The sequence below is a fragment of the Staurois parvus genome, unplaced genomic scaffold (assembly GCF_062004578.1).
Source record: "Staurois parvus isolate SC_StPar_1 unplaced genomic scaffold, SC_StPar_1.0 ptg000662l, whole genome shotgun sequence".
In the NCBI taxonomy this organism is placed as follows: Eukaryota; Metazoa; Chordata; class Amphibia; order Anura; family Ranidae; genus Staurois; species Staurois parvus.
Window position 1 is genome coordinate 2,205,586 of NW_028318458.1, and position 19,899 is coordinate 2,225,484.

A 19,899-nucleotide genomic window follows, 5' to 3' on the forward strand; every position below is an offset into this window, starting at 1 on the left:
TTTGAAGAAAGATGTACATCTATTTATTTACCTATTGTCAGCCTGCTTCAGTCCAGTTATGTGATCTCACCTATGTAAGCTAGTGGCGGCTGCAGGAGAGAGAAGAAAGCATTCCAACAACGGCTACATATAGGCTTCAATAGCCCATCTGTTGCCAGCGCTCCCTCCTCTTGCTTGCAGCCATGCTGGACGATACAGGGGAGCCATTTCCCATGACCAGACCAGAGAGTCCTGAAAATAGGTAAGTACTCTGCCTATTGCATCATTCTTAGGGTAGATTTACACGTGCGTCTAAAGCTCCCTTGCCTCCGAAGTCCCATCTGCATTCAGATCACACTTCAGAGGCTACTGACAGGCAGTAAAGAAACAATGCGATGCCTATTTATACTTTGTTTTAACCCCATTTTTGCTACATGGATTGCCTTTGTTTGCAGGGCATTTGCGGTGCTTTCCCATTTGCTTGAATGTGTAGGATTTGGGGAGCTTGCCACCCGCTGAGCACTACATGTTGGGTCAACTTTGTTGCGGGTATTGTGGCTGCGGCATGAAAAAGACCCCTGATGAATGTTGCTATGCCTTCGGTTCCAGACGATGGTCAATGTAGCGCCTGCTTAGCCATTTCTTCAGGAATGTGTGCATTGGCAATCGTACATTAGCATTCCAAGAATGGCCACAAACAGCCCAATCCCTCTCCTATATTGACATCCAACACAATGCCTCAGGGAGCACTGGGGAGTGTTGGGATACCCTAGGGCAGGGGTAGGCAACCTGCAGCTCTCTAGCTGTTGTGGAACTACATTTCCCATGAGGCATTGCAAAGATTACAAAACTGACAGTTACAGCTATGACTTGCAGAGGCATGATGGAACTTGTAGTCCTGCGGCTCTCAGGTTGCCTACCCCTGCTCTAGGGGTTATTTCCAAAATCAGAAATGATCATTAGTGCTGCCAGAAATATTTCTACTTGTTGGACAGTCTTTGTGTAACAGGATCAGTCTTTCTCACTGTGAAAAGGATTGGGGGGTGGTTGGCAGGCAGCAAAAACGCAGCTCAACCACACTTTTTTGCTGTCCCCCAACTGCAAGTCTAAATTAGGCCTAACTCAGAATAGTAAGCATAGCTGTTAGACGGAGCCTTTTTCAGGCCTTGTTCACACCATACGTGCAGAAAAACCGACGGAAACTGACACACAGATTTTACTTGCAGAGACATCAGTTTACATAAATTCTCATGTGCGCTTCAATGAGTTTTACATACATTGCAGATTCCTGCACAGAAAATCTGCAAGTGATACTAGTATTGTAGTGTGGACAGGGCACATAGAGAACAAATGATTTTGTTGTGCCCTTTCAGAACGCGTGCAGAAAAACTGACATCTCTGAAACATGGTGTGAACGAGCCTTAAGAGTTGTTAGGGCTATGCTGGAATAAGGAGATTTTCCCTCATTTCCTGTCCTGAAGATACAACATATATGACTGGAAATTTCTCTGGCCATACAGAATTAGTTTTTATTTTTGTTCAGCCAATTGCACATTTCTCCATTCACACAAATCCCTCCCCTCCATTGCGACATTGTATACTGACTGATACTCTCCACTGTCAGAGTTCACTGATCAGTGGCTGCAGCTGATTTGCTGCAGCCACTGATCAAGGAGAATTTTCCAACATGTCCCACTGACAAGAGTCAAGCAAAACATTGGCTTCTGTTGAGTGGGGTTAGCTACACAATGATTGAAATTTTGCTTGGTCCTACTAAACCAGCCAAATTTCTATTAGTGCATGGCCAGCTGTTGCAATTGGAGGATTTCCCAACATTTTCAGGATCATTGACAATGGTCACCAGGACAAATAGAAGGGTAATCACAATGAGAGCTGTGAAAATGTGGAATAGACTCCCTCATGGGTTCAGCTAGCTCAGTGGATTGCTTCAAAAAAGTCCTGGATTGTTTCCTAGGTACACAGAATATAACTGGATACTAACATTTATAGGTAAAGTTGATCCAGGGAATATCCGATGGCCTCTTGGGGGATCAGGAAGGAATTTTTTTCCCAGAGGGAGCAAATTGGATCATGCTTTGCGGTTTTTCTTTTTGCCTTTTTCTGGATCAACTGTGGGTATAGGATCATAACTTTTTTTTTTCTATGGTTGAACTGGATGGAATTTTGTCTTTTTTCAGTCAGACTAGCTATGTAACTATGTAATATATAAAGGTGAATAATTACTTAGAACAGGGCTGCTCACCAAACTATCTCATACATGTGCAAACCCGCTTTGTAATTAAAAATATATCTACATCATTATTAGTGCAAAAATACTCTGCTGTACAAAATGTGTAGCGACCATCAATAATTTGGAAAAAATGAAATCTATACTCTGTGCAAACCTAATTATTATTATGCTGTTAGATCTCTCCATCCACCATCACAACAATCTCATAATTTATCATAATCATGTAAAATAATTCATACATATATAATCATACTAGTGTAAGTAAGGGACTATATCAGAAGTTTTTTTTTTTTTTTTTTATATAGTCACTTACTTACACTAGTATGATTATATATGTATGAATTATTTTACATGATTATGATAAATTATGAGATTGTTGTGATTGTAAATGGAGAGATCTAACATCAAAATAATAATTAGGTTTGCACAGAGTATAGATTTAATTTTTTCCAAATTATTGATGGTCACTACACATTTTAAACAGCAGAGTATTTTTGCACTAATAATGATGTAGATATATTTTTGATTACAAAGAGGGTTTGCGCATGTATGAGATAGTTTGGTGAGGAGCGCTGTTCTAATTAATTATTCACCTTTATATATCACCTTGGTTTCCAAGGATTAAATAACTGCTCATTTTCCTCCCCCCTTCTGCATATATACACATCCACTGGCACTGTCTATTATTTATATACAAAAATAGAAGGGTGAATCTCCCCAGCAAGGACACAGATAGCAATGGAAACTTTTGATACTGAACTCTGATCAAAACTAAAAAGAATTGCCTTTACATGCACCTTAATCTTAACATTTCATTTTAGTACATGAAAAGCAGAATCAACACCTCAGGTTCCTTCTTTCACTTAGTATTAACTCTCCTTTCCTGTTTGGGAGTCATCCTCCTCCCATTACATTCTACATAATATAAAATAAATTAGTAATTTTACAGGATGAGTGAGACTCTTTTTAAACCTCTGTGAATGATGGCAAAACTTGGGAATCCAAAATCAACAATCTCAGCACCAAAGTTCCCAAGAAATATAAAGAAATTGCTGTGTTATTCAACTGTCCTGTGTCAAAGCCTTCCACTGGCTATTGAAATTGAACTACTGTATGTACTGCATGGCTCTGATGATCATGTACAGTGGACCACTCCAGTGTCTCCCCGACTCTCTCACCTGACCCCTGGTAGATGGCTCTCATCTCTTGCAGCTTCTGGTCTACTTTCCTGAGCCGAATGCAAAACTGGGCCAATTCTGGTGAATTCATTGGGTGGCTCTTACATCCCCTCCAGGTTGAGTGGCAGAGAGCAGTCAGGTAGCATTCCTCTGCATGGTATCTTCTTGGCATTGCCCCAACCACCCCTGCAAAGTTCATGTCCTGGGCTGTAAAGAAGGGTCTCCACTCACCGCAAGCAGATGAGTCTCACTGTCTCAACAGAATGTTCATTTCTTTTAGAAATCTTGTGTTTTGCGTTCTTTTGGTTTTGTTTGGATGGTCTACAGACCCGTCTCTCCAATCATCCCTTAACTGACAGCTGAGAAAGAATTTAGTTCTTCTTTTTCCATAAACTTCATTTTCTCAGTTCACATCCTCCTCATCATTCCCTCCTGAAGTTCTCTGACAGAAGAGCTGAAAATGAAATACTGTAGATGGAATAGAAGGAAATCATTCTCACACTAGACATGATCAACCTGCAATACTCCACCTTCTCTTCCCGACTCTTACTATTCATCAATCTCACATAAGCAATAACTGTGGCTTATAAAGTTGACACTCATTCTGAAAGTCTGTTGTACTCTAGCTGGGAAAATGAGGTTCACTTGCTTGGAATCTAAAGCCAAACCATATGTGAGTGACAAATGGAAACGCCTTAATAACTCTGTCACTGATGCTGAACACGGTGGCAGACAGCGAGGAGACAGACTATGACAGGACATGACAATGCCAGACAGTCATTCATGGATACACGGAGCTACCAAGATGCAGATAAATGGGCCTAGACACTCTCTGATTCCTAGTGGTCTGTATATTGTATGGAATTTGTTCAACTATTACCATCAAGAGTTAAATTCCCATAACAGGTGTGTGCTGGGATTTTAATTATCGAATTAATTATAGATAACCTGCTAAGCAGGATAAGTAAACCAACCAGCCCAACATCTTTCCATAAAGGCCCAGGAAAAAAAATTAAATACTAGTTAGTTTTATGTAAGAGAGCCTATTATGCCATTCACAAATACGCATGTAAAATTCCCACACCCCTACAAAACGTCAGATATGTGGAATTAATGCCTAACTTAAAGCAAAACTCCCATGCAGTAGGGCTGGGCCTGCACTGCATGGGTTAACTTTTCGTTTTGTGTAGGCTATACTTACCTGATCCTTTGATCCTCTGGAAATAAATGCGCTCCCCCATGTCCACACCTTGTCGCCCTCATATCCAGATCCAGTCTATGGACGTGATGACGTCAGGAACAGTCCATTCAGAAGAGCACTAGCATGCAGGGGCAGAAGCATCAGGGACTGGTCTTGCACTTGGAGGATTGGCAGATTAGGTAAGTAAATTCAGTGGCCACTTTATTAGGTACACTTTGCTAGTACCGGGTTGGATCCCAATTTGCCTTCAGAACTTCCATCATTCTTCGTGGAATAGATTCAACAAGGTGTTGGAAACATTCCTCAGAGATTTTGGTCCATAATGACATGAGATACTGTTGCCTTTCTATCATCTCGAACCAGTCTGCTCATTCTCCTTTGACCTCTGACATCATCAAGGCATTTTCATCTACACAACTGCCACTCACTAAATATTTTCTCTTTTTCGGATCATTCTCTGTAAACCCTAGAGATGGTTGTGCTTGAAAGTCCCAGTAGATCAGCAGTTTTTGAAATACTCAGACCATCCAGCCTGGCACCAACAGAGTCAAAGTCACTTAAATCCCCTCTCTTCCCCATTTTGATGCTCGGTTTGAACTTCAGAAAGTCATCTTCACCACGTGTAGATGCCTAAATGCATTGAGTTGCTACCATGTGATTGGCTGATTATCAATTTGTGTTACCAAGCAATTAAACAGGTGTACCTAATAAAGTGGCCGGTGAGTGTATACCTTCGTTCTGATATCCCCTAGACCAGGGGTAGGCAACCTGCGGCTCTCTAGCTGTTGTGGAACTACATTTCCCATGTGGCATTGCAACATTACAAAACTGACAGTTACAGCTATGACTTGCAGAGGCATGATGGAACTTGTAGTCCTGCAAGAGCTGGAGAGTCGCAGATTGCCTACCCCTGCCCTAGACAAAAACAGACAGTTAACTGCGGGCACAGCTCCACTGCATGGGAGGAACATTTTTTGCCCATAATTCTTCTTTAAAGCTTAAGGCCTCATCTCCCTACACCCATACAAAGGGCCCTCTTTGACCGCATGAGATGCACAGCTGCTGGTCCCACTTTGACATCCATGCCAGTGTATGTCCCATAACATACATCTGTGTTTGGGGCTACAAACCCGTACTGTCAGATTGGGATGCAGTGGCTTTGTCCGAGTCCCGATAGACATGAATGGGACTGCCAGCACTTGATTTATGGAACACCTATGCATCCTGTGCAGGTAAAGACGGCTCTTTACTTGGGTGTACAGATAGGCATGCCCGTATGAATGAGGTCTAAGGGTCCATGCACACTGATTTAAAAAACCGCCAGTGCTCTTGGCAGGAAAAAAATGCAAATTTTGAGCGTTTTTGTACTAGCCTTTAGAGCATTTGGCAATGTTTAGGAGCATTAAGGCTGGGTTCACAACCTATGCAGTTTCCGTTTGATCCGTTTCTGCAGTGCGCTTTTGCACATGCATTTTTGATGCGTTTTTTTGTTTTCTTTTTTGTTATAACTTATTGCTGGGCAGATCAAAACGCAAATCGCATTAAAAATGTGCTACATGCATTTCTGCAGCCTTTCCATTGAAGTATATTGAACCAAAAACGCAACGTTTTGCGTTTAAAAAAGTCCCTGTCCCGTTCCAAAAAATGCATCGGGTGAAAACAGGATGTGAATGTGTCCCATAGGAAGTCATGTTAAATGGACTGCTGTGTGTTTTTGGAAAACGCAACGGAAAACACATAGGTGTGAACCAGGGGCGGACTGACAATTCATGGGGTCCCCGGACAATAGGGGATCATGGGGCCCCTGTGTCCTTGCCCAAACTCAAAAAAGCCTATGAAAAAGATACCAGGGGCATCTCATGGGGCCCCCTACTGACTTCGGGCAGTGCCCGAGTTTCCAAATGGTCAGTCCGCCCCTTGTGTGAACCTAGACTTAGCGTTTTTTTTTTCTGTCAGAAAACACTCTCAAAAACAAAAAACAGGAAGTTTTTATTTCTTCTGCCTGTAAACGCTGAGCTCATGCCCCTAAACGACCTAATGTGCATGGACACATAGGATAATACTAGCTGCTTCTATAGGCAAAACGCTAAACTCCTCTGGGAGCAGCATTTTTTTTAAACCAGTCTGCTTGGACCCTAAGTCCTCATGCACACTGGACATTTTTACAGTCCAGTTTTACAGTTGGCTTTTGATATTTTTTCTACAGCCAGTAAACCCCCCAGCATGTTATCCCACGTATCCATGCACACATAGACTGTGATCAAAAATTTTTGGGCTGGAAAAAAAACCCAGGACTAGGAAATATCTAGAAACGCTGAAAAACGGGGCAAAACGTAAAACGCAGCAAACCAACGTTTTTGGACTTTTTTGGACCAAAAAAAAATATTTTTTTTTGTAAATAAATACATTAAATAATGCAAACTTGGAAAAACGCTGCTAAACACAGCAAAATGCCGCTAAACGCTAATGCAAAAATGCTAAAAAAAAGCCGAAAAACAGCTAACATTACCAGCATTATCAAAACATCCCGTGTGCATGAGGGCTAAAGCTGGTAATACACTGATAACATTTTTGGTTCAGCCTGCGGGTTGAACAAAAAAATAATGTAATCAGTTCCTCCATCCACACTATACAGTGTGAATAGATGGATCTCCTACTGCGGCTTTTGTATTTTAACAGTCGGCCAGACTAGGTGTCAAGATACAATGAAGGAAATAAGTATTTGATCCCCTGCTGATTTTAATGTTTGCCCACTCACAAAGAAAATCTTGTCCCTGACATCCTTGGACAGCTCTTTGGTCTTTGCCATGGTGGAGAGTTTGGAATCTGATTGTTTGATTGCTCCTGTGGACAGGTGTCTCTTCTACAAGTAACAAAATGAGATTAGCAGCACTCCCTTTAAGAGACTGCTTCTAATCTCAGCTTGTTACCTGTATGAAAGACACTTGGTAGCCAGAAATCCTGCTGAATGATAGGAGATCAAATACTTCTTTCCCTCATGAACATGCAAATCAGTGCATCATTTGTTAGACATGCATTTCTTTTGAATGTTTTTTGTTGCTATTCTGTCTCTCTGTGTTACAATACACCTACCATTCGATTTTTAGACTGATCATTACTTTGTGAGTGAGCAAACATTCAAAATCAGCAGGAGATCAAATACTTATTTCCTTCACTGTACCCAAACAGTGGTTGCATCTGATTAGATGTAGCTGCTGCTTGGCCAACAATAGTGTTCAATGCGTTTGGATATTTAATCAAAGGATGTTGGGCAGGAGGTGGCTGATAAGGTCACCCTCCTAGTAAAATGTTTCCTATTCATTAGGAGCTGGCTGACATTTGCACAATGTATAGTCAGCTTAGCTTCTGCACAACTTATTTTGATTAACAGAGAGGTACAGAGTTCAAAGTTAAAAATGTGAAGCATTTGTTTCTGTCTGTGGTCCCATTATGGAGATTTTCTCTCATACCTGTTAGATTTTGCAGATACAAAGGAACCTTCCCTGTAGCATGCTGGCAGATGACAGGCTTTTTTTACTTAGGCTGTGGCTGCTTTCTAAATAAAATGAACTCTGAGACTTTGAACACCTTTGATTTTGAAGCTCCTGAAATGCATTGCACTGATATAAAAGGTCCATCTTAAAGTGGAGCTCCACCCTCTCAGTTAACACTGACTATGCTTTCCTATGGATCTAGTTCACATCTGTGCTTTTTGAGCCGAGGGATTCTTAGGAAAGGGTCAGGGATTTTTTTTTTCCCGCAGCAGATTCGGTTTTGCGTGTATTAGACTTCAATGGATCCGCACCAAAAACTCAAGAGTTGCGTATTTGATGGATGTTTTTTTAACTAATAAGAAAGTATGACTTTGATGCAACTTTGATCCGACTTTACATTCTCTGGCTCTTAAGTAGCATCAAAGTAGCATCAAAGTTGCACTACATAAACAGAACTGAAATACTTTCCTACTGGCCAGAGAAAAAAAAAAAAAAGCAAAATGCATCAAAAATGCATCACAAAATGTGCAAGAAAAACTCATCAACCACAACCTGCGTAGATGTGAACCTTCCTTGAAATTCATTTTCGTACCGTACCTTTTGGTGCTGCTCATTTCCTTGATGCAAAATTGGTGAGGTATGGTACCCTCACAATGAATGGGCTTCTTTAGTGCACACAAAAGCATTGCATTAATGCAACGTATAGTTTAAAGACCAATTCCTTTTTTCTAGAATTTTTTTTTTCAAGCGACGCTAAACTTAGAAAGTTTTATTTTGATGAAAAAGTGGTTGATACTTAGAATAGACTTCCAGTCCAGGCACTGAGTCAGTCAACAGTAAGTGGATTCAGACATCAGAGATCTATTTTCAGACTAAAAAGTTAACAAAATAACAAAAAAAAAAACAAATGGGGCAGACTCAATGGGCTACTTGGTCTTTTCTCTGCCTTTATTTTCTATGTAAAGTAAATATAACAATCATACCAATACAACACAACTATAGAAGACAGTAGAGCCGGCTTCCCTGGACACGTTCCATGGTTCTGAGTGGGATTATGGGATGCATGGACACAGTGGTCCATAGCCGTGCATTCAGCATGGTGCCATGCGTTTGCTGTATTTTTAGCAGGTTACACCTATTATAAATCCAGAGAGCTCTACATCACAGCTTGTGTGGCCGGAAGTGTTTCCTCACCAGCTATGACACAATCTGCACACAGGAAACACTGAGCATTGCTGACACTTCTCCACCAAGGGAGGGGTGCGGGCTGCTTCTAATGAGAGCATTCAGCCATTTATAGAGAATTGTCATCATATACACAGCGACTACAGCAATACTGCAGACGACTCAACTCCAGATAAACAGCTGAATATACATTGAAATACAATTCAGAGCATCAACTAAGGCAGGGAGAGGGCCACATTGGGAATTTTACAAACATTCACAGGCTGAAACAAATTCCCATCAGAGTCCTGCTTATGTAGGGGTCTCTTTCAGAGGTCCCCTTTACATCAGAGCACCCATCAAAGTCCCCCCTTACATCAGAGTCTCCATCTGAGTTCCTCCTACATTAGTATCTCCCCCTTACACCAGGGTCCCCATCAAAGTCCCCCTTTACATGAGGGACCCCATCAGAGTCCCCACATACACACACAGGTCACCTTACAACAGATTTGCCATTTATATAGGGGGCCCCTCTACATCAGAATCCCCATCAAAGTATCCCCTTACATCAGGGTCCCCATCAAAGTTGCCACACACATTATATCACGTATATCAGTGTCCCCTCTACATCAGAATCCCCATCAAAGTATCCCCTTACATCAGGGTCCCCATCAAAGTCCCCCCTTACAAAAGGGTCCCCATCACAGTTCCCCATACAACAGATTCCCCACATATATCAGGGTCCGCCCTACATGCCCATCAAAGTCTCCCAGAGTCCCTATCAGATTCCCCCCCTACATCAGGGTCCCCCATCAGAGTTCCTACTACATCAGATGCTCCATCAGAGTTCCCCCCCTTACAACAGTGTCCCTATCAGGGTGCCCCCTACACCAGGGTCCCCATCAAAGTCTCCCTTTACATCAAGGACCCCTTTAGAGTCACCACATACACACACAGTTCTCTTTACAACAGATTCTCCCCTTATATGAGGTCCCCCCTACATCAGGGTCCCCATCAAAGTCCCCCCTTACATCAGGGACCCCATCAGAGTGACCACACACATTAGAGTCCCCATCAGAGGTACTCTTATATTAGGGGTTGCCCTTACATTAGTGTCCCCTCTACATCAGAGTCTACATCAAAGGTACCTCGTACATCAAGGTCTCCATCAGAGTCCCCACATACATTACAGTCCCCATCAAAGTTCCCCCTTACAAAAGGGTCCCCATCACAGTTCCCCATACAACAGATTCCCCCCTTAAATGAGGGTCCCTCCTACATCAGAGTCCCCTTCAAAGTATCCTCTTATGTCAGGGTCCCCATCAGAGTCTACATTACATCAGAGTCCACCCTTATATCAGCGTTCCCCCTACATTAGAGTTCTTATCAAAGTCACCTCTTACATCAAGGTCTCCATTCAAGTCCCCACATACATTAGAGTCCCCATCAAAGTCCCCCCTTAAATCAGGGACCCATCACAGTTCCCCCTTACAAAAGGGTCCCCATTACAGATACTCATACAACAGATTCTCCCCCTTATATGAGGGTCCCCCCTACATCAGAATCACCATCACAGTATCCCCTTACGTCAGGGTCCCTATCAGGGTCCCCCCCCCCTTACATCAGGGTCCCCATCAGAGTCTCCCTTACATCAGAGTCCGTCCCTACAGTATATCAGCGTTCCCCCTACATCAGAGTTTCCATCAAAGTCACCTCTTACATCAAGGTTACCATCAGAGTCCCCACATACATTTAAGTCACCATCAAAGTCCCCCCTTACATCAGGGACCCATCACAGTTCCCCGTACAACAGATTACCCCCTTATATCAGAATCCCCTTACATCAGTATCCCCATCAAAGTCTCCCCTTACACCAGGGTCCCTATCAGATTCCCCCCCTTACATCAGGGTCCCCAACAGAGTTCCCCTTACATCAGAGGCTGCCCTTCTATCAGTGCCCCCCTACATCAGAGTCCCCAGACCTCTTGCATCAGGGTCCCATAACAGTCCCCCATTACATTAGGGTCCCCATCAGAATCTTCCTTCAGTTTTGCCCTTACATCAGAGTCCCCATCAGAATCCTCCTTCAGTGTTGCCCTTACATCAGAGTCCCCATCAGAATCCTCCTTCAGTGTTGCCCTTACATCAGGTCCTCTCCTTACATCCAAAGTGTAGATCATAGGCAGTCTGTGCTGACCTTAATCATCAATCAGTGCACATTGATGATATGCCACTGACCCTAGTTGCGAGCTGGATGTGGCCCACAGGCATTAGTTCAGAGACCCCTGATATAGTCAATGGATTTCTACATTTTTTCAGCCCGTCCTGTGATCCAGACACCCCTGCTAGGAAACACGATCAGCTTCTTAACATCTAAGCAGACTACACAGCCCAGTTTATTTTTGTTTGTTTTGGATAGAGTAGGCACTGGTTAAACCCTCCTTGTAATTTCTTTGTATTACTGTTGGTGTTCCATTGATTTCCTTTTCCTTCCTGTCCTTGAAAGGCAACATAAAGTGAATGAAGATCTTACAGGCATCAAATAAGCATGTTATCTAAAGGATTTTTGTATTTTCAGTGTTTCCCTTGAAGCCGCACGAAAATGCCTCCCTGCTATACAGCTGTAATCCCATTTAAAGCCCCCTATAGGCTTTAATAGGAATCAACTCTAAATTCAGGTTCACCAAATTTTAAACAAGATCCGCCAAACACTTGGCGAATCCAACCCAAGAAAATTCACCCATCACTATTTTATGAGCCCTACAGCACATCTGTGCACTAGTGGGTTTTCCTCACCATCTGCGCATGCATTGTGTGCATGTGCAAAGATGCCTATTAGAAGAGCAAGGTGACTTTGCCATCTTTGCTCATGTATGGGAAACCACCCTTGTGTGTGCAGATGTGCCTAAATAATTGTACAGTCCAAATGCACACGTTCCTGTGTTAAAAAATGGCGGCATGTATAAGTGGGTGCTGCAGCGACCGTTGGCTGGAACCTAACAGAATCAGCAAGAGAGAATGTCACCAGCACACCGAGGATCACCAATGTGGGTCCAAAAGTTTTAATGAACAATCACATCGTTACAGCAAGGCAACGTTTCAGAGTCTCGCAGGACCCTTTCATCAGGCATGTGACCATGACCTCATTCAACAGCAAGGAAGAATGTCACCAGCACACCGAGGATCACCAATGTGGGTCCAAAGGTTTTAATGAAAGATCACATAGTTACAGCAAGGCAACGTTTCGGAGTCACGCAGGACCTTCATCAGGCATGTGACGAAGCCTGAGCAGAGTCCTTTGGCACATCTGTGCACATGCTGTATTGGTGGAGTCGGCACAGAGTAGGACTGAAGACAGAGGGGAGGGGCTCTGACATCACCACGCTTAAAGCAACATACAGCAAGTATTTAACAAGATTGGAAAACTTTACTGTGGATTCAAATTTTAACATTTCAATGCGGCTTTAACTTGTAATACATGTGAGTGCACTACTATATTTAATAAATTATGTTTTAAAGAGGATAAGGCACTACATTTTTTATTACATTCCATGGCCATTATACCTATGGAGAAAAATTCCTAAGGAAGCAAGGAGACCCCCTAGTGGGAAGAGGGATACTCCCGTCCATCGATCCGGCTCCAGGAAAATCCATAAGGAAGCAAGGAGACCCCCTAGTGCAGTGTTTTTCAACCTTTTTTGTGCAAAGGCACACTTTTTTCATGAAAAAAATCACGAGGCACACCACCATTAGAAAATGTTAAAAAAATTTACCTCTGTGCCTATATTGACTATATATAAAGTAATTCTCTTGAATAGGAATCAAACACAAAGAAATTATTTTATAATTACTTTATTATGAAATAATAAAGTATTTTATAATTGGACCCGGGGGCCGGACCAAGAGTAGATGAATGATGTGTATGTGTCATCCATAGTAAGTATAGTAATATTCCCCCATAGTAAGCATAGTAATTAATCCCCCATATAGTAATTCATCCTCCATATAGTAATTCATCCCCCATAGTAATTCATCCCTCATATAGTATTTCATCCCCCCATATAGTATTTCATCCCCCCATATAGTATTTCATCCCCCCATATAGTATTTCATCCCTCATATAGTAATTCATCCCTCATATAGTATTTCATCCCTCATATAGTATTTCATCCCTCATATAGTATTTCATCCCCCATATAGTATTTCATCCCCCCATATAGTATTTCATCCCCTCATATAGTATTTCATCCCTCATATAGTATTTCATCCCCCCATATAGTATTTCATCCCTCATACAGTAATTCATCCCTCATATAGTAATTCATCCCCCATATAGTATTTCATCCCTCATATAGTATTTCATCCCCCCATATAGTATTTCATCCCTCATATAGTAATTCATCCCCCCATATAGTATTTCATCCCCCCATATAGTATTTCATCCCCCCATATAGTATTTCATCCCTCATATAGTAATTCATCCCTGATATAGTAATTCATCCCCCATATAGTATTTCATCCCCCCATATAGTATTTCATCCCTCATAAAGTAATTCATCCCTCATATAGTATTTCATCCCCCACAGTACTATTCCCCCCCCCCCCTTCTAGTAAGCCAAGTCCCCCGTGTCAATTCACTTACCTTTTGCGTTCCTCTCGCTGTCTTCCCGCGCCGTTCGGGTCTTCAGGGCGGACTGTGAGAGGAGCCTAGCTCCCCTCCCCTCACGTTCGGCACGCTGCCCCGCCTACACACATCCTGACAGCCACATCCGCAAGCCGGATTAAAAGGTCCGCGCGGACTTTTGGGGCTGCCAACCGAGAGGAGGCAGGGGAGCGGCCGACCGAGAGGAGGGAGGGGAGCAGGCGCCCGGCACACAGAAGAGCCGCATTAGACTGGGTAAAGAGCCGCATGTGGCTCGCGAGCCGCGGCTTGCCGACCACTGAATCATTAGATTCTAATGATTGGTCTATTTGTGAGCCGAAGCCACATGTTACAGATGAAATTGGAATTTTTCCCACGGCACACCAGACAATATCTCACGGCACACTAGTGTGCCGCGGCACAGTGGTTGAAAAACGCTGCCCTAGTGGGAAGAGGGATACTCCCGTGCATCTATCCGGCTCCAGGAAAATCTATAAGGAAGCAAGGAGACCCCCTAGCGGGAAGAGGGATACTCCCGTCCATCTATCCGGCTCCTGGAAAATCCATAAGGAAGCAAGGAGACCCCTAGTGGGAAGAGGGATACTCCCGTCCATCTATCCGGCTCCAGGAAAATCCATAAGGAAGCAAGGAGACCCCCTAGTGGGAAGAGGGATACTCCTGTCCATCGATCCGGCTCCAAGAAAATCCATAAGGAAGCAAGGAGACCCTAGTGGGAAGAGGGATACTCCCGTCCATCGATCCTGCTCCAGGAAAATCCATAAGGAAGCAAGGAGACCCCCTAGTGGGAAGAGGGATAGTCCCGTCCATCTATCCGGCTCCAGGAAAATCCATAAGGAAGCAAGGAGACCCCCTAGTGGGAAGAGGGATACTCCCGTCCATATATCCGGCTCCAGGAAAATCCATAAGGAAGCAAGGAGACCCCCTAGTGGGAAGAGGGATACTCCCGTCCATCTATCCGGCTCCAGGAAAATCCATAAGGAAGCAAGGAGACCCCCTAGCGGGAAGAGGGATACTCCCGTCCATCTATCCGGCTCCAGGAAACTCCTTAAGGAAGCAAGGAGACCCCCTAGCGGGAAGAGGGATACTCCCGTCCATCTATCCAGCTCCAGGAAAATCCATAAGGAAGCAAGGAGACCCCCTAGCGGGAAGAGGGATACTCCCGTCCATCTATCCGGCTCCAGGAAAATCCATAAGGAAGCAAGGAGACCCCCTAGCGGGAAGAATGATACTCCCGTCCATCTATCCGGCTCCAGAAAAATCCATAAGGAAGCAAGAAGACCCCCTAGTGGGAAGAGGGATACTCCAGTCCATCAATCCTGCTCCAGGAAAATCCATAAGGAAGCAAGGAGACCCCCTAGTGGGAAGAGGGATACTCCCGTCCATCTATCCGGCTCCAGGAAAATCCAAAAGGAAGCAAGGAGACCCCCTGCTGGAAAGAGGGAACACTCCGTTCATCCATCCATCCATCCCAGGGAAAGAGGGATCATCCTATCCATTTACCACTTAGCCCCATTAAAGGGACACAAGTCTTTTATGACCTCACTTAACGGTCTGGTCATATACACCAGGTGAGAGCACAACCGTTCAAGGTGTACAATATGTTTTATGATTGGTGAACTGCACAGTTAATCATTTTGTATCGCAGCACTGGAAGAAATGTCAAGGTCAAGGATTTAATAAGGACATGTTTGTAGCAATAATATAATTGCAGAGATATCGTTATGCGCACTTTCGAAGCTGGACTGTTATTTATTTATTTACACTTTTTTGCAATTGGTAGTGGAGCGCGACACCATTTCTGATTTCATTTTTTATGACACAATGGTATGAGTATGTGTAGAGTGTAAGCGAGCCACTAATGTTCACGTATTTATTTACACTATTTATGATCATTTCATTTTAATATTGTATTTATTTTACCACACAGCATTGGTAATATTTTAATAGTGTAGCATACACCATAGTAGCTCACAAGACCCCACCAGGGGCGGACTGACAACTCATGGGGCCCCTGGGCAAAAGGGGATCATGGGGCCCCTGTGTCCTTGCCTAAACTCAAAAAAGCCTATGAAAAAGGTACCAGGGGCATCTCATGGGTCCCCCTACTGACCCCGGGCGCTCGGGCAGTGCCCGAGTTTCCAAATGGTCAGTCCGCCCCTGGACCCCACACTTTAGGACTGAAGTTTCACTTTAAGTCCCCCGTCACACTGGATGCGAAGTGGAATGCGATTTGCATGCCATGCGACTTGCAAATCGCATGCCAAGTCACACCCTATTGTCTGCAATTACAGCGATCATATTCGTGACCGACTTGGTCAGAGCCGCATTGATTTCTAAAGTAGTACATGCACTACTTTTGGTGCGATTTTCATAGACATCTATGTCAGATGTCTTGCAAATCGCACCCGAAATCGACGTGTCATCCGACTTTGAATTCATGCAACTTCACTGTAAGTCGCACAAGTCGGATTTGGTGTGACCAGGGTGTACGTGTACACCAGAGCATTGTAGTAATTTTTATTTGTCCAATAAGTTCATGAATTCTGAGTCTAGATGGCACCCAGGGCAGCTATTTCGGCTACTCTTCTCTAGAATGACATCTAGTGGGCAAATATCATAGAACACAACTCTTGTTGGGCTGTGACCAAACTCGTAGCCAAACAGTGAAGAGAAACATGGAATGCAATACACATGACAATCAATATGTTAGAATAATTATCTTATTTATTTCAGAATTCATAACTCACTTATTTGACTTAATTAAACTGAAATATAATGTAATTAGTAAATGTCTGCTATTTTCAAGGAAACTAGTACTGATGGGATATATTTACATGGGCTTTAGCTGTGCACAACGCTGAAGTTTAGCCTTAATACCCTCAGAAAATAATGAAACTGACGGTGATGCAACAACTGCTAATTAGAAAACAATAATAATAATATAAAGTAAAATAACAGTATAAGAATAAAGGTAAATAAGGAGTTTTCCACGCAGAGTCGGTGTTCTCTAGAATGATCTACAGCAAGTCCTGATTGGATTACATTTAGTTTGCTAAAGTGCTACATATCATATATAATTGTCTAATTTTTAATAAAATACTGCTTTCACTTTTTTTTTTTTAATCCCTTTTGCATTTCAGTACTGCCGATCTCCCCCAGCCTTATTCACCCACTTCCTGTCTACATGCACTTGCCCCAGAGTCAGCTGCACTAGTTGCTCTTGCACCAGCTTCTCAATGGTGATAACAATGGGCCATGCTTGCGAAATGAAACCACTTGTAGTCTCCACCAGGGACACATTTGACAGGGTGACAACACAGTATAACAACTGGAAGGCAATTGTCACCCTAGAACAGGAAGTGTTTGAACAATCATGGTCAGATCACTAAGTTTTATTTTATTGAAAACTGCAGATTTTAAAAGATTAAAGATTTTTGAGTTACATTTATTTATTTTCTTACTGATATTTTTATAGAACCACCAACTGACGCAGCACTTTAAAATACACTATATTGCCAAAAGTATTGGGCCACCTGCCTTTACACACACATGAACTTTAATGGCATCCCAGTCCGTAGGGTTCAATATTGAGTTGGCCCACCCTTTGCAGATATAACAGCTTCAACTCTTCTGGGAAGGCCATCCACAAGGTTTAGGAGTGTATCTATGGGAAGGTTTGACCATTCTTCCAGAAGCACATTTGTCAGGTCAGGCACTGATGTCGGAGAAGAAGGCCTGGCTCGCAGTCTCCTCTCTAATTCATCCCAAAGGTGTTCTATCGGGTTGAGGTCAGGGCTCTGTGCAGGCCAGTCAGGTTCTTCCACCAAAAACTCGCTCCTCCATGTCTTTTTCTTTTTTTACACATTCTTTCACAAAATGTTTGTATAAGCAGTCTGCATGCCTAGGTGCTTGATGTTATACACCTGTGGCCATGGAGGTGATTGGAACACCTGAATCCAATGATTAGGAGGGGTGTCCCAATACTTTTGGCAATATAGTGTATATGTTGTACATTCACATCAGCCCCTGCCCTAAGGCTAGGTTCACACCTATGCAGTTTGCATTTGACCCATTTCTCCATTGCGTTTTGCAACTGCATTTTTTTTTATGCGCTTTTGAGGCATTTTGCGTTTTTTTCTTGCTGCTAGGCAGATTTAAAATGCAAAATGCAGCAAAGACGTACTACATGCTTTTCTGCAGCATTTCCATTGATGTCTATAGAACCAAAGACGCAACTTTTTGCATTCATAAACGTCCCTGACCCGTTCCAAAAACCGCACCGGGTGAAACTGTCCCATAGGAAATCATGTTAAATATATTGTAGTGCGTTTCTGCAAAACACTACAGAAAAAACTTAGGTGTGAACCTAGGGTTAAGGAGTTCAAGTGCTCTCACATGCATACATACACATACTAGAGCCAATTAGGCTGGCCATACATTATACAATTATCTTCCAATTTTCTGCCCAATTTCCTTTAGATTTACCTTCAACTGTGTAGTGCAAGGGCCTGCCTAATTGGATACAACTGAAAGTGTTGTTTAGGTTTGTCCTCCTATTACAGCAATGGGCAAACTACGGCCCGGCGGACCTTTTAATCCGGCCCACGGAGAACGTGAGGGGAGCTAGGCTCCTCTCACAGTCCGCCCTGAAGACCGGTATAGCATGAAAATCTGTCTGAGGATCTGTCCCCCTCGACGTATCTGCGCATGTGCCGGAGATCGCCGATCGGCTGCTAATGCCTGAAACTGGCACATGCGCAGATACGTCGAGGGGGACAGATCCTCATAGGAGACAGATTTTCATGCTACACCGGAACGCGAGAGGAACGCACGGAGCAAAGGTAAGTGAATTGACACAGGGGGGACTTGGGGACTTAATATGGGGGATGAATTAATAGGAGGGATGAATTACTATATGGGGGATGAATTACTATGCTTACTATGGGGGAATATTACTATACTTACTTGGATGACACATACACATCATTCATCTACTCTTGGTCCGGCCCCCGGGTCCAATATATGAACCCATTGCGGCCCTCAAGTCAAAAAGTTTGCCCACCCCTGTCCTATTATATGGTTTTTGGTCAATCTAAACCAAAAATCTCCAGATAATTGTATAATGTATGGCCAGCCTTAGTCTACCAGCATGTATTTGGAATGTGGGAGGAAACTCATACAAGCACAGGGAGAAGAACATACAAATTCCATGCAAATTCAAACCCAGGATCTGATTGCTGCAAGGCAGAAGTACTGCCCATTAAGATATTGGGCTCCATTCAATAAAGCAGATCATATGTGTTATTTAGCTGATCTGACACATTTTTCCCAAATATCGCATACAATGCTAAAAAAGTCAGTTCACTATCCCTTTATGCGGTATTTACCTCAAAATTCAAAAACACTTGGTAAATACTGCAAAAAACGGCATTAAAACCAATTCACTAAAGGAAATAAATAAATGTATTCAGTAAATAAGTAGTTGCCCAGGCATGCAATAGTTAATGAATGTGTTTGATTTTAGCTCTTTGTTAAGGCATCCTTAACTACCAGTAAGTAGCATGGGTGTTCAGGTATGGGTGGCCACCACGTCCTTAACGACCATGACCATGACCTGCTGTCAGCGGGGAAACAAAATAATTGCTGGCATTAAAGAAAATGTTAAACAGTTTGGGAGTCCCCTTCCCAAACCATACCAGGCCCCTCAGGTCTGGAATGGATTTTGAGGGGAACCCCAAGCCAAAGTTTTTAAAAAATGGCTTGGGGGTCCCCCCAAATATAATACCAGACCCTTAACCCAACATGGGGACTCCCCTTAACAAAGGGGGATGCTTTAGAGGAGAGGGGCTCCTCTCTAAGCACCTTGTCCCCATGTTGTACCCCACAACCCTGGTCCCCCTCCCCTAAATAACCCCCATATGTTGAGGGCATGTGGCCTGGTATGGTTCAGGAGGGGAGGATCGCTCCCC

At 43.2% G+C, this 19,899-nt stretch overlaps 1 protein-coding gene across 1 annotated transcript in view; it reads right to left on the minus strand.

Annotated features, from left to right (window-relative positions):
- GMIP (GEM interacting protein) overlaps nt 1-3,893 on the minus strand; it is a 107,557-nt gene extending 103,664 nt beyond the window's left edge. The window contains exon 1 of the mRNA XM_089651759.1: nt 3,409-3,893. Within this exon, the coding sequence (XP_089507885.1) occupies nt 3,409-3,607 (199 nt within the window). The 5' untranslated portion in view covers nt 3,608-3,893. The remainder of the gene's footprint in view (nt 1-3,408) is intronic.
- Nucleotides 3,894-19,899: the final 16,006 nt, after the last annotated feature.